The sequence below is a fragment of the Necator americanus genome, chromosome II (genome assembly GCF_031761385.1).
Source record: "Necator americanus strain Aroian chromosome II, whole genome shotgun sequence".
Classification (NCBI taxonomy): domain Eukaryota; kingdom Metazoa; phylum Nematoda; class Chromadorea; order Rhabditida; family Ancylostomatidae; genus Necator; species Necator americanus.
In genome coordinates, this window is record NC_087372.1 from 6,626,440 (window position 1) to 6,639,258 (window position 12,819).

The following is a 12,819-nucleotide window of genomic DNA, read 5'->3' on the forward strand; positions in this document are numbered from 1 at the left end:
ATTATAGACAATGACTTGTTGTTTTCGAAGTTTTCGAGAGGTAGTACTCTTTTTCCCCACGATCTTGAAAATTAGGGACTAAAATAGACGGAAAATACAAAAAAAAATATTTATTGGACATTGAGAAAAGTAAAAACATCTAATGGAAACGTCTTCTTCCATATCCTGCAGTCTTCTCGTCTTCAACAGCAGCATCATTACCCACAGTGGTCCTAGGCGGGCAAGGACAATAAGCGGCATCTTGGCCTGGAAGACCAGGCCCTCCAACTGCTCCAGGTTCTCCATCCTGACCATCTGTTCCAGGGTTACCAGCTGGTCCTTCAGGTCCAGCTTCGCCATCAGCTCCTGGGCTACCAGCTCCACCGTCCGCTCCTGGATTACCAGCCGGTCCCTCTGGTCCTTGCTCTCCTGCCGGTCCAGGCTTGCCCTGTCCACGTTGACCATTGTTTCCGGGAGCTCCCGGTTCTCCTGGTGCTCCGTCATCGCCAGGTTGTCCAGCATCTCCTTCTGGTCCCTGCTCTCCTGGTTCTCCATCTTTGCCGGCTTCTCCTGGTCCACCGTCCTGTCCATCAGGGCCTGCAGGTCCTGCCTCACCGTCAGGTCCAGCTGGTCCGGGTTCTCCGGCAGGGCATGATATGCATTCCGAGTTATCGTAGGTGGATTTGCCAGACTTTGTACCAGGCTCTCCTGGGGCACCAGGCTGTCCGTCCTCACCATCTGTTCCTGGCTCTCCCGTGGCTCCTGGGGGGCCTTCAGGCCCGGCGGGGCAGTCGTTTGGTTGTGCTCCGCAGTTGCAGCTGCCACCACCGTTGGAAGAGGTGGAGGCATCGTCTTGAACGCCAGCATCACCGGCGCCGTAGACTTGACGGCGAGATCTGCCATTGCTGGTCGTGAATACCATTTTTGTCCAGGCATCGTCAGCAAAAACCTGAAATTCTCGGAATATCGACTACATAGTATGGAGTGGGATACGGGGAAACTTTTCTCACCTTAAATTCTTTCATGTCGTCCATTGCATCGTCGTAGAAGTTGTTAATATCATTCAAAATGAATCCAACAGCGATAATAGCGGCAAAAATGAAAATGCCGCTGACAGCAGAAGTAAGTCCAACGATGAGACGAGCCATGGCACTGACACCACTGTCTATCGTCGGCTGCTCGTCGCTTATGTAGGCGATGTTATGGCATGGATAACTTGCTAGATCCGCTTATAGAGGTCATTTGGATGTTTTCGATATACGTCCGCCTCTGCAACGTTTATCCAGTTTTTTTCACGCTTTCATTTTCGTACGCGTCATCTATGCGACGATTGCTACATCCGATTTCTGGAGGATGTCGTAACATCCAGACGTAACAAAATATGGGCTATTTGCTCTTGTTTATATTTAGCATAGTTCTTCGAAATTGCTGTGAAATTTCAGAAAGATCCGAGCACAATCGAATGTGCGCCCAGCAGAAAATCTCCTTTTTCTTGATCTTAAACTTGTGATCTCTTATCTTCTAAGGTCCCTAAACATCCTGCTAGTTTTATTCATCCAAGGTTTTCTTCTTCACAGAAAAATCCCCGGGTATGTCAAGAAAGTGTTTTTGGACGTTTCGAATGAAACCGAGTCATTCTGAGTAATCACGAATGCATTTCCTTGGAGAGGTGAGAAAAGAGAGGAGGGATCATCACAATTGCTACCAAAAGTTTTCCGCATGGGTCCCAAAGCTTTTTTACGACCCGACGACAATCACGAATCAAGCAGAGAGACATGATACAGTTCGTACCGTAGAAAGCGGTCACCACGGTCAGTCACCACAGATCACTCACCGCTGTTTTTATTATTATTATACACTGATTAATGCAAATAAATCAATAATACTGACATTTTCTGTAAAATCAGAAGTGGGTTTTTCTAACAATATTTTCTTCTTTTTCCTAAAGGAACTTTAGGCTAAAGATCTCATAGTTTTCTTTGTAAACGTGTTAGTTCTACATTCGGAGAACATACAAACTTCACCTTCAAGCACTCTTTCGATACCAATGTAATATAGGCACGACTTAAAATCATCACTCAAATATACTTACTGTAGGTTTCCTTCTTATTTCCCCCAACAGTTATCACAGAATGATGTTTCACATAAAATGAAGTGAATGACATCATCGTACTGATGAAGATAGCGTTCCACATCAGATAAGGTAAACAGTTGCCTACTATATAAGCATAGCATTCATATTTCCACTTTCTGAAGAAGTTGTAGAGGTGAAAAGCAACGCGGGGAGTGGATACGACTATGAAACGTCGTATTTGCCTTTTGCGACATGCACACGAAGATACTGTGCGATACTTCTACACCACGACATAGGAATTCGAGATGCGACCCGTCGTACCCTATTTTATGGATATCTGGCGCCGGCCCCATTTTATGGATATCTGGTGCCTGCGCAGCAATCCGACGCCAGTGAACTCGTCGCACCTCATATTATAGCTATCTGGCCCCGACGCACCAATCCGACGTCGTTGGACCCATATTATAGGTATCTGGCGCCGGCGTACCACCTCGACGCCGGTGGACCCTTCGCGTCCCCTTTTTCGAATTTCGTGACATACAGACAAAACACACACCACACACACAAACACATACACACAGACACACGCACACACAAACATACACACACACATACACGGACAAAGCTCGATATTATATATCATGATGATAATTTGGAAGTTTTACATAGCTAATAACAACAATAACTTTGAAAACAACAACTACTGATATCCGGAACTCTTCCAGAATTCAAAGTTTTGCCGTTAATTCGCAATTGCAATCGCAGTCACTTATTTAACAACGTTTTGAATAAATTTGATTTTCGGAAATTGAAAATTTAGGACCCTCAAGGACGTGGAACTAGAAAAAAAATGCAACACTTCGAAATAGTTTTTGAATTTCCATGGTATCAGCTTTCCATGGCTCTAAAATTCATTGATAAATGAGAGAAATCTGAACCATTTATTTGCTTCTTTTATTTTTATCTTTTATTTTTTATCTTTTTTCAAACGTTCAATTATTAATTACAATGTTCAATTATTGCAGCCTCTTTCAATAATGAATAAAAATGAACTAAAATAAAAAATTAAAGTAATAAAATTCAATTCAATAATAAAAAAGACTTAAAGACTCCCGCTCAACTTCGAAAAAAGGTTTTGTTTAAATGTAGATATGATCATCTTAATGGCAGCAAGGTGACCACAGTATGTAGCTCCTAAAAATTCCAAACCACACTCAGTACTGTAGAAAACCAGAAACCCACAAAAACCAAATAACCGGTTTTTGCGGGTTCCTGGTTTCCGGTAGACTACCTTTATCACCGACTTTTTCTCAGGAAAAAATTCAAACCATCGCTACTACAAGAATGTTTTTTTCTTGAATTTCCCATAATACGATAGAAGAACTTTTAAACACTATAAAAATACTCTTGTTAAACTTTAAAAAGTTAAAGAATAGAAAAACTTTGATTCATTAAATAGAATAGATTATCAGGTGGAACTGATAGCAACTTAATCATTTTGTAACATTTACATGCAGTACAACGGCTGTGTGCAAGCTATTTTTTTTTTAGATATTCTTAATAATTTTTTTTCTATTCAAATATTTGTTGTGATGATGTCCAAATGAAAAAATGCTTTTAAAATAAAAAAGAAAAAAAAATTTCCACATCTGTCCATTCTAACCTGAACTAAGCACATGTAAACTATTAAATAACCGAACACCCCAAGTTTCTAGAATTTAATCAAATTTTAGCTTGATTGATTAATCGGAGGAAAAACACCATATCAAGGCTAGAAGCTACTTCGATGAAAGAATAGGAAATCTCCTCTCTCTCTGACAATAAATAGTTAAATTGGATGTTTTTCTTCTGTTTTATATACAAAAATAAACATTCGCCATAATTTTTACTTACGCTGAGTACACATTTAATATGATAACAATATAGAAATCAACAAAAACAACAACAAGGCTATACATCCACAATCAACAAATTGAAAGCGGCGAAACAATGACGAATGACAAATTCACCACCGCTGAAACAATTGAACAAACACTATTATAATCTAATGGGTTGCCGAATAAGTCATGAGCTTTTAGAAAAAAAAGAATGCAGAATTTAGATAGAAATAAAACATGTTGGTAAAATGTTTTATGACATTTAATAGAAAATTTCTCGCTCCACACGTTCTAGTTCCTTAGTTTCATCTATTTTTTCTAAAACTGTTTTTAGGGTTAAAATCAACGATGCAGAGCACAAAATTAAGCACAATTTTTATATCTTTTTTTCGGCACAATTTTTATATCTTTTTTTAAAAAAAAATTATTCCGGACTTAACCAAGACGATAAGGCCAGTGGCGTTGAGATTGGTGATGTATATGAAGGAGTAATCCTTAAATTAAAAATCGAACGGCGACGGTGCCCCAACCGAGGAATTTTGATCTCAAAAACAAGCCACACATCAGTCGACCGCAATTTCTTTTTTGGAGATTTAATCGAGATGATAAAGCCACTGAGGTTGAGATTGCCCAGTTATCGTGAATGGTGGGAAAAATCTTTTTTTTTCCACTGAAACAAAAACTACAATAAATTAATCTATAAACCACTCTGTATTGTTTTCTCCTATCTTTCCGAATGTCTTCCTCCCAGATTCGGATTCATTTTACATCGTTTTTCGTTCTTTTCTGAATTTTCGTTCCTTATTCAATGCCATCCATACATAACACAAATCTCTCCAGCTGTTTCAGTGGTTCTTCCACCTCCACTTGATGCAAAAAAAAAATAATGGCGCTTCGTCCGTCACCACGGCGCTTCGTCCGTCGTCAGGGCGCCTTATCCGTCTGAACCCGGATTTAATCTTCTGAAGAAACAGGAATCAATAAAATAAAAGAATGAAAAAACTACTATCGTGTGGAGCGCAGAATTCTCTAAATAATTTAACACAACATCTTGTCCATAATTTTTCTTTCTATTTGCATCCTAAAAATTTTTTTAAAAAGAGTTATGAAATCTTCATCATTTCAATATGTCAAGAAAAAGAACAAACGATTTGAAAAAAAAAAAACAAACAGTGACTTAAAAGTGTGGAGGAGAATTTTTTCCCTTTTCCTTCTAACACAAACCACATTCATGGTGCAACTTTTAATTGCTCGTGTCTCCTCTTCCAGCCGGCTCCGTGTCGTAACCCATTGCAGTCCCCGTTCGGCCAAGCTCCACTTTTGTAGATTCATCAAGTCGCACCTCAGCGTCCAAACCGCGCCAAGTGCGGTGTTTAAGGTAATCACCTTTGGAAAATTCAGAATTGACAAATAAACAGGAAAACCTAGCGGATGGAAGCGGCTACCTTTCTCATAGGGAAGCATTTGGCCGCAATTTGTGCCTTGTTTCGAGTTGGCAACAGGTCCTGCTCGTATCTTTCCCGTTACGAGACTGACGTCCACATACTCATCAGTAACTGATCCGATTTCGTCTAAAATAAAGGAAAGCGTGACAAAAAGAATAGATGGTAGAATGTACAGAGGTTAGGCTCCAGAAAAATTGCCGTCCCCATTAAATCCGGCATTAAAAGTAAAGACCACCATAAGCAGATTTCGACAAGAAAAAAAAAACGTCTCGTTGGGTTTTTAATGAGAGAAAGTACAATAGAATGAAAAATTCATTCACAATAGAATAAATAATTCACTCCTTAGAAGCAGATCAAGTGGACGTTTGCACCAGAAAGTGCTTAGTAAGATATGATTTTCTTTTGCTAAGGAATTCATTGCAAGAATTCTATGTCATCTGCAGCTTACAATTTTGAATACGCTCACTCATAGGCGAGAACTAGTCCCACCACCCCGAAGTCACTTCCCTGGTTGTTGTTTTAGTCAAGAAAAAAGTCCATAAAAATAGCACTTAACTGTCTGAGATTGTTCAAAAAAAGACGAAAACATACCATTTGCAAATGTCGTGAAGTCAGCGCTCCATTCATGATAACCATCCCATGATTTTGCCGAATTCAACGCCATTTCGGCTTCGAACATTGATAAAACGGGTCGAAAGAAGTCCGACGAATCGAGGATCACTCCGAATGGACAAGACAGCAGTACAAACGCATCGATATCCGCGAAATTTGAGAGTTTTGGTACATTTACCTAAAAATCACTTTACAAGGAACACACTAGAAGAGTCATCTATGATTTGAATTAGCCTCAAACCTCGTTTCGGCTTCTCGAGGTCATTAACTAAGTCAGATGACCCAGTTTATGCACTTTCAAAGTATTATGACTTGTCGTACAGTACTCACTTTTCCCACTGAGATCACATAGAGACGTTTCCCAGCCGCTTTGCATAACTTTCGCATTCTTTGAACCGCTTCACTAAAACATTTAGGTTCATCACTACAGTTAGAGACGTTAGATTTTTTGTAACTACGATACTCACATATGTCCGCGCACTCCAACGCTTCCAACGACGAGGCCAACAGTGCTTGCATCGCGAAGTTTTTCTATGAGAAACAACCGTTTGCGAAGTTGACGCAATGACTGCGGCCTTGAAACGATACGATTACGCTAATTACGATCTGGTGGACAATTTTAGAAATTCATGGTTCTTTTCGATATTGAAACATATCGGAATTCTATTAAACATCTCATAACTCGCTGAATAAATCCAGGCTTCAGTAGTCTTCCAGCCAGATTGTGAATATGCAAAGAAACATAGGAGTTTGACTGTTTTCAATAATAATGGACCGAGATCAAACCAAGCCTTTCAACCATCCTGGACCGATGAATTGGTACCGGACTTGTCTGGGAGGATAAAAACACTGACTTGACACATCAGCTAATCCCTCACTCCGAACACTTATATAGGCTAGACACGCGTACGTAAACCTCAAACGATTCTGAATTGAAGTGAACATGTGGGCGCATCCTAAGTGGATTCATTAACGTCAGACACCTTATCCTTTATCCTTTAATCAAACAGACAGTAAGCCAAGTTTAAAGGCATCACCCCACGAATATGAAGTGGTGCAGATTTCAGGTGGAGTATTCGTATACAGGATGGGAGACTACGGAGGGGGGGGGGGGAAGGTGATTCCGTCCATTTCTTCCTAATTGCCGTAAAAAACAGCCCGAAAGATACGGCTTCATTCGTTTTGGCGCACCATTTTGTACAAGAGGTTCGATTGGAGCGCGCCAGTCTTGTGCGGCGCCGCATCTTCCGGGCCGTTTTCTACGGCAATTAGCAAGAAATGGACGGAATCACCTCTCTCTCCGTAGTCTCCCATCCCGTATACGAATACTCCACCTGAAATCTGCACCACCTCAGATTCGTGTTGTGATGCCTTTAGCGACACCTACTTGGTCCTGCCTAATTATTTCGGATGCTCCAAGGGAGTTAAAAGCACGTTGAATGTCCTCTAGAAGGAATCTATGTAAAAGGGTTATCTGAATGCTGGGGATGAACTGCTCTAGTGCCTAGGTATGCTGCGTGATATCAGAGAGAATTTCAAAATGTTTTCTCCATGCCTAGAAAACGACAGCACTAATTTCCCTTGCCCAAACCTCAGATCTTCTTATAATCATCTCTCAACCTTGAAGCCTTCGCTCGTTAGATTCCATAAATTTGAAATCTTATTTTACTGTTGTCGCCCCATCAATCTGAGCCCCATCTCCTATGTATCTAGTTTTCAAAGTTGTCCTTTTTTCGGGCGCTCTGACATTCACGTCTCTTTCGTCAAATGTTGCTGTTTTTATGCTTCTGTTAGTTCAGAGTGAAGTCTTCTCATGCTTCCTTTCTGTCAATCAATGCCTGACTTTTTTCTTGGTCAACCTCCTTCCTTAGTGAAAACCCTTGCACATATCTTATGTATCTCACAAACTTGTCAGTGAGAACAACCAGTGGAAAAGATTGTAATTCGATAATACTGAGCTGGACCGGACTGAGCGACAACAAAGCAATGAAGGGAATGTCATAATGATTACGCAGTTGCCTCTCGAATTCTTTTCTTTTCATACTTAGGCGCTTCGAAAAAAAAATCGGCGATGAAGTGTATTCTTTTAGAAAAAAACATAGTCAATTCCCACATAAGACCAATTATTTCTTCCAATAAATTTGAGAAATCTAAATTTTGAAATCCAGTAATTTTCCAATGTATAAAAACAAAAAATAACTGGGAAGATAAAATAAAATCCTGTTGGGTACGTCCATATCCATTCAAAACTCTCTAGTACACTGATTTCCCTACACATGGTTTCATTAAAAATTCAGCAAATAAAATAATCCCTTGCATTGTCACCTTGTCCATAAAAATCCAATCCGACCTACAGTCACGACAAGACAGAAAATGCATCCTAGATGCAAATGAATGCTCTTTTCGAAAACCCGTCACGTCACTATTCTAAGGATGAATCGAATCGACTGTTTTTTTTTTCAATGAATACGCGGATAATTTGCAACACTATATAAGCAGATTCTTGCAGGATGTCGTCACCATTTAAAAAAAAGTCAAAGTCACTGGCGTATCAGTCCACTTGGGATGCGCCAACGCGTTTTACTGGAATTCGTAGTCGTTGAGGTTTTGGAACGCGTATTGGCCTCTACAATGAATTGCGGGGGCCAGCCGATGATCAAGTCAGTGTTCTCTCCTCCCAGACAAATCTGGTACCAATTTATCGACCCCGGATGGATGAAAGGTTTAGTGAGCGCTAGGGCGGATTCGAACTCTCGACAGTGTGGCTACAACGGACCTCTAACCGACTGCGCCACACCCGCCCCAAAAAATTTTGGAACGCTTCATGAATTTGCGTGTCATCCTTGCGCAGGGGCCATGCTAATCTTCTCTGTATTGTTCTAATTTTAGTATTGTATATGTTCAGGAATGAACGTCGTCACCATTCCTCGCTATAAATGTGAAATTGTTTGTCATTCCGGAATCGATGTCTTCTGTAGTACCGTTCCTTCTAATAGACACCGCCAGTTTTCTTTTTAACTGGGTAGATTTGTTTTGCAAAGAACCTGGGTGAGATATAGCCGAGTTCATAAGAATCATAACTCTGAGCATTGTTCGATTGTTACTCTGAATCAGTAGGAAACGGGAAATTGTCCCCAGAAATTCGGTTTCGCTTCTGCAGTCATTTCTATCATAGAAAGTGAAACAATGACTGACATAATGTATCTATTAGCCATTAACATTTGTGAGGGCAGGCGTAGATGCGCGTGCATCCTGCATCAAAGGCAGTGGTCAAACTGAAGCGGTTTATCTTTGCGAATTCTAATATTCTTAGAGGTCAAAAATAATTTTTTAAAAAAATGATAAAGAGGCTATGCGGATGACACATGGAGGAAGGTGCTGGGAGCAGCCATGTGAGTAAAAATGACTCCACACAAACAAAGAGGAACTCCATCTGTTCCTGTAACAGGAAAAACACTGACTGTTTTTCTTGTCACCAAGACTTCTGAAAAAAAAACTTGGAGTTTCTGGAATAGATAGAGCATCGCAAAGGAATTGGTCTTCAGACAAAAAAAAAGGTGACACAGTAGTGTTACAAGATCACACTGATAGCGTTCACTGCTCAAAGGGACCTACGGGGCACTCAGGACCTGATAGAGATAGAGTTGATGGCGATAATGGGCCATCCGAATTTCTTGGGATAGATGGAAAACTGGACTTCGTGGAGACCAAGGAGATCTTGGCGAAGATGGCGAGAACAAAGAGCACCTGGGCGATCAGCCATAAATGGAAAGCGAGGCAAAGGAGCAGTTGGCCCATCAGGACCTCTTGGACCACCGCACCTTCGATGGTCCCTTAAGATCGCAAGTGATACAGGGCTGGCTACCTGGCACTGATACCTGCTGCCTACTGCTTATGTCCGCCAAAAACGTTTGTTTCCATCAATACCTATTGAATGGAGACAATGAAAAAGGCAAATCTGTGGTGAAACATGTGTTCACTAATTAAAATTTCGATTGGCAGCAAATATTTTAAACTAAATCAGAATAATATTATTGTAAATATAAGGTGTTATTTACATCTTAAACAACATGTAGAAAGATGCGCGCAAACTGAGACTGTATCGGAATTATCCCCGCCGCTATCAAAGGCACTTCGCCGATGTAACATCTAGGCTATTATTATTCAGTATCACATTTACCAAGTGTTAAACACGACCAACAACTGTATTCCTATATAAACTTCGCGATTCTCTAACCACAAGCATCGCAAAAATGTCCATCAAAACCCTAATTGGAGTTGCTTCCATCGGAAGTGCTGCCTGCATCATCGGAGCCATAGTATTCGTTGGCTACATAGTTAATGACATCAACGACTTCTACGACAAGGCACAATGGGAATTGAGTGACTTTAGGGTGAGTTTTAACTGAATGTAAACTAATGCATTAAAAATGTCAACAAAATACTTCAGGTCAACGCCAACGGCGCATGGGACCATATGATCTACTCGATGAAGCAACATCATACTCGTGAAGCACGTGGTGTACTTCAACGCAGAAAGAAACATGCAGGTGGATCTTGCAATTGTGATGCAGGGCCCAATACATGCCCATTAGGACCACCAGGACCACCAGGGCAACCAGGAACTCCAGGAGATGATGGCACACCAGGAGATGCTGGAGCACCGGGTAACGTAGGATCCGGAGGATCATATGGAGGTGACGCAGGAAGAGGCTGCAGAAAGTGCCCACCAGGTCCGGCAGGTGACCCAGGAGCACCAGGAGCACCAGGACCAGCAGGGCCAGACGGACAACCAGGTCAGTCTGGACAACCAGGGAACGATGGACAGCCTGGAGCACCTGGATCTTTGGGTGATGGAGGAGCTCCAGGACAACCAGGTCAACCAGGACAAGCAGGAGCACCCGGCCAAAATGGCAAAAGCGGGCGAGGAAAACCAGGAGCACCGGGTCCTTCTGGACCACCTGGACCTAGTGGACAGCCTGGACAGGATGGACAAGCTGGTGTACCTGGTCAGCAAGGACAGCAGGGACCAGAAGGACCAGCTGGAAATCCAGGAACAGCCGGAGATGGCGGTTCTCCAGGCACCCCCGGCGGGTCGGGACAACCTGGAGGAGACGCGCAATACTGTCCGTGCCCACCACGAACTTCTGACGCTCCAGTGGCTGACGCACCAAAGGATACACAGAAGCCAAGCGAAGGATCATACAACGGCGGTAGCACTGGTTACAGCAGGCGTCGCGCCGCAGCTAAAGTGGCCAGGAAGCTACGTAGAGCTAAGGCAGCTTAATTTCGAAAAACATTCGTGTGTGAATCTAAGTCTTGCGTGCTTAATAAAATTTCAAAAGCTACATGAGTTTTCTCCTTCGTAATGAAACAAGTATTTCGAATGTGTCTCATAATTTCAAGGACAAGAACTGGTTGAATCACGCCAAACATCATATTAGCACAATTGAAAGTGGTCAACCGTGTTTGTTTGTGAGTTCGGTACAAATATAATTACTCTGAGGAGACAAGAATTGTTCAGTGAAGAAGGAAATTTCAAGGGAATGTATTTCAACAGGCTTCTTAATGTAAATATAAAGACAAGCGAAAGATATTTTTCCCCGAAGTTTTTCCGGTTTTTCATTCTAGCGGGACACCTTGTCCTTAAAACCATTTTCTATTTTAGTCCATACTTCACAGGAGTAAAAATGAAATGGACAGACAAGTTAAATATTTGCAAAATTAAACAATAAAGTACACCTAGATGAGTAGAAAAAAAAAACAAAAAACAATTGGTAGAAAGTAGAAAAAGTTAGTTTAGAAAAAAAAAGTTCAACAACACCTCGACCTTCTAATAAATAGGAGGAACATGAATATTTTCACATTCCTTTACGGTTAGGTCCAGAAAAATCTACTTTGGTCCTAGATAATGTCAATCCTAACCAAGTCAAGAAAGATTTCAGTACAATATTAAGGGTTTTTCCGCAATCCTCAACCAAAAAGAACAATTATATATTACTGGAAAAAACCATCCCTCAATCCTGTTCTTGTTGTAATCTTACGGATGATGAATTCTTCTTTAAAGGCATCACCCCACGTATCTGAGGTGGTGTAGATTTCAGGTGGAGTATTCTTACAAGGGATGACAGATTATGGAGAGGAGGTGATTCCGTCCATTTCTTCCTAATTGCCTTAAAAATGACCCGGAAGATTCGGCGCAGCACAAGGCTGGCGCGCTCTAGTCGAACTCCCTGTAGAAAATAGCGCGCCAGAACGCCTGAAGCCGTATCTTCCGGGCCATTTTTTTACGGCAATTAGGAAGAAATGGACGGAATCACCCTCCTCTCCATAATCTACTATCCCTTATAAAAATACTCCATCTGAAATCCGTACCACTTCAGATTCGTGGAGTGGTGCCTTTAAAAAAACACTTATAGACCACGATGGGGAGGATACTCATACCCTTAAAAAAGAGAAAAATTTCAGGAGAATTTTCCTCTTTTAAGGGTATTTTTAAGGGTTCCTGGAGAAGCACTCCAACGGAACTCTGCAAAATTTGTGAAAGGAAATAGACTATCTTTCTTAATAGGACCCAGATAATTAGAATAACTGGTGAAATTAATTTTGTTACTAGTAATACGTACCTAACAAATGCAAAGAACGTTTATAGAGCGAAATTGTGTGTAGTTCTCTGTAATATAACAACAAGAACTTACTTATTTATAAGGTCAAAAAATAATGAAAATAATGGTATATCTCCCAATGAAGAATACAAATCTCTCTATCAAACAAATGACAAAATTATCCTTTCCTAAAACAGAGTTTATGAATTTTTGTACCAATTTAATGT

The 12,819-nt window shown here is 41.0% G+C and overlaps 3 protein-coding genes across 4 annotated transcripts; 1 reads left to right on the forward strand and 2 right to left on the reverse strand.

The window, feature by feature from the left end:
* Positions 1-139: 139 nt before the first annotated feature.
* RB195_017014 (uncharacterized protein) lies at positions 140-1,127 on the reverse strand (the record flags this gene model as incomplete). The annotated part of the gene is made up of 2 exons (XM_013443998.2): positions 140-928; positions 990-1,127. The coding sequence occupies 2 exons, from the start codon at positions 1,125-1,127 to the stop codon at positions 140-142; spliced, it is 927 nt and encodes a 308-aa protein (XP_013299452.2).
* Positions 1,128-5,173: 4,046 nt separating this feature from the next.
* Positions 5,174-9,908, reverse strand: RB195_017015 (uncharacterized protein; the record flags this gene model as incomplete). 2 transcript variants are annotated; one of them, XM_064183814.1, is made up of 7 exons in its annotated part: positions 5,174-5,316; positions 5,376-5,501; positions 5,967-6,165; positions 6,318-6,390; positions 6,455-6,562; positions 9,617-9,820; positions 9,877-9,908. In XM_064183814.1, the coding sequence occupies 7 exons, from the start codon at positions 9,906-9,908 to the stop codon at positions 5,174-5,176; spliced, it is 885 nt and encodes a 294-aa protein (XP_064039694.1). The 2 variants fall into 2 exon arrangements, with proteins under 2 accessions (XP_064039694.1, XP_064039695.1); XM_064183813.1 differs by lacking the exon at positions 9,877-9,908 and having other exon boundaries at positions 9,617-9,750.
* Positions 9,909-10,240: 332 nt separating this feature from the next.
* Positions 10,241-11,274, forward strand: RB195_017016 (uncharacterized protein; the record flags this gene model as incomplete). The annotated part of the gene is made up of 2 exons (XM_013444000.2): positions 10,241-10,381; positions 10,438-11,274. The coding sequence occupies 2 exons, from the start codon at positions 10,241-10,243 to the stop codon at positions 11,272-11,274; spliced, it is 978 nt and encodes a 325-aa protein (XP_013299454.2).
* Between the last annotated feature and the right edge of the window lie 1,545 nt (positions 11,275-12,819).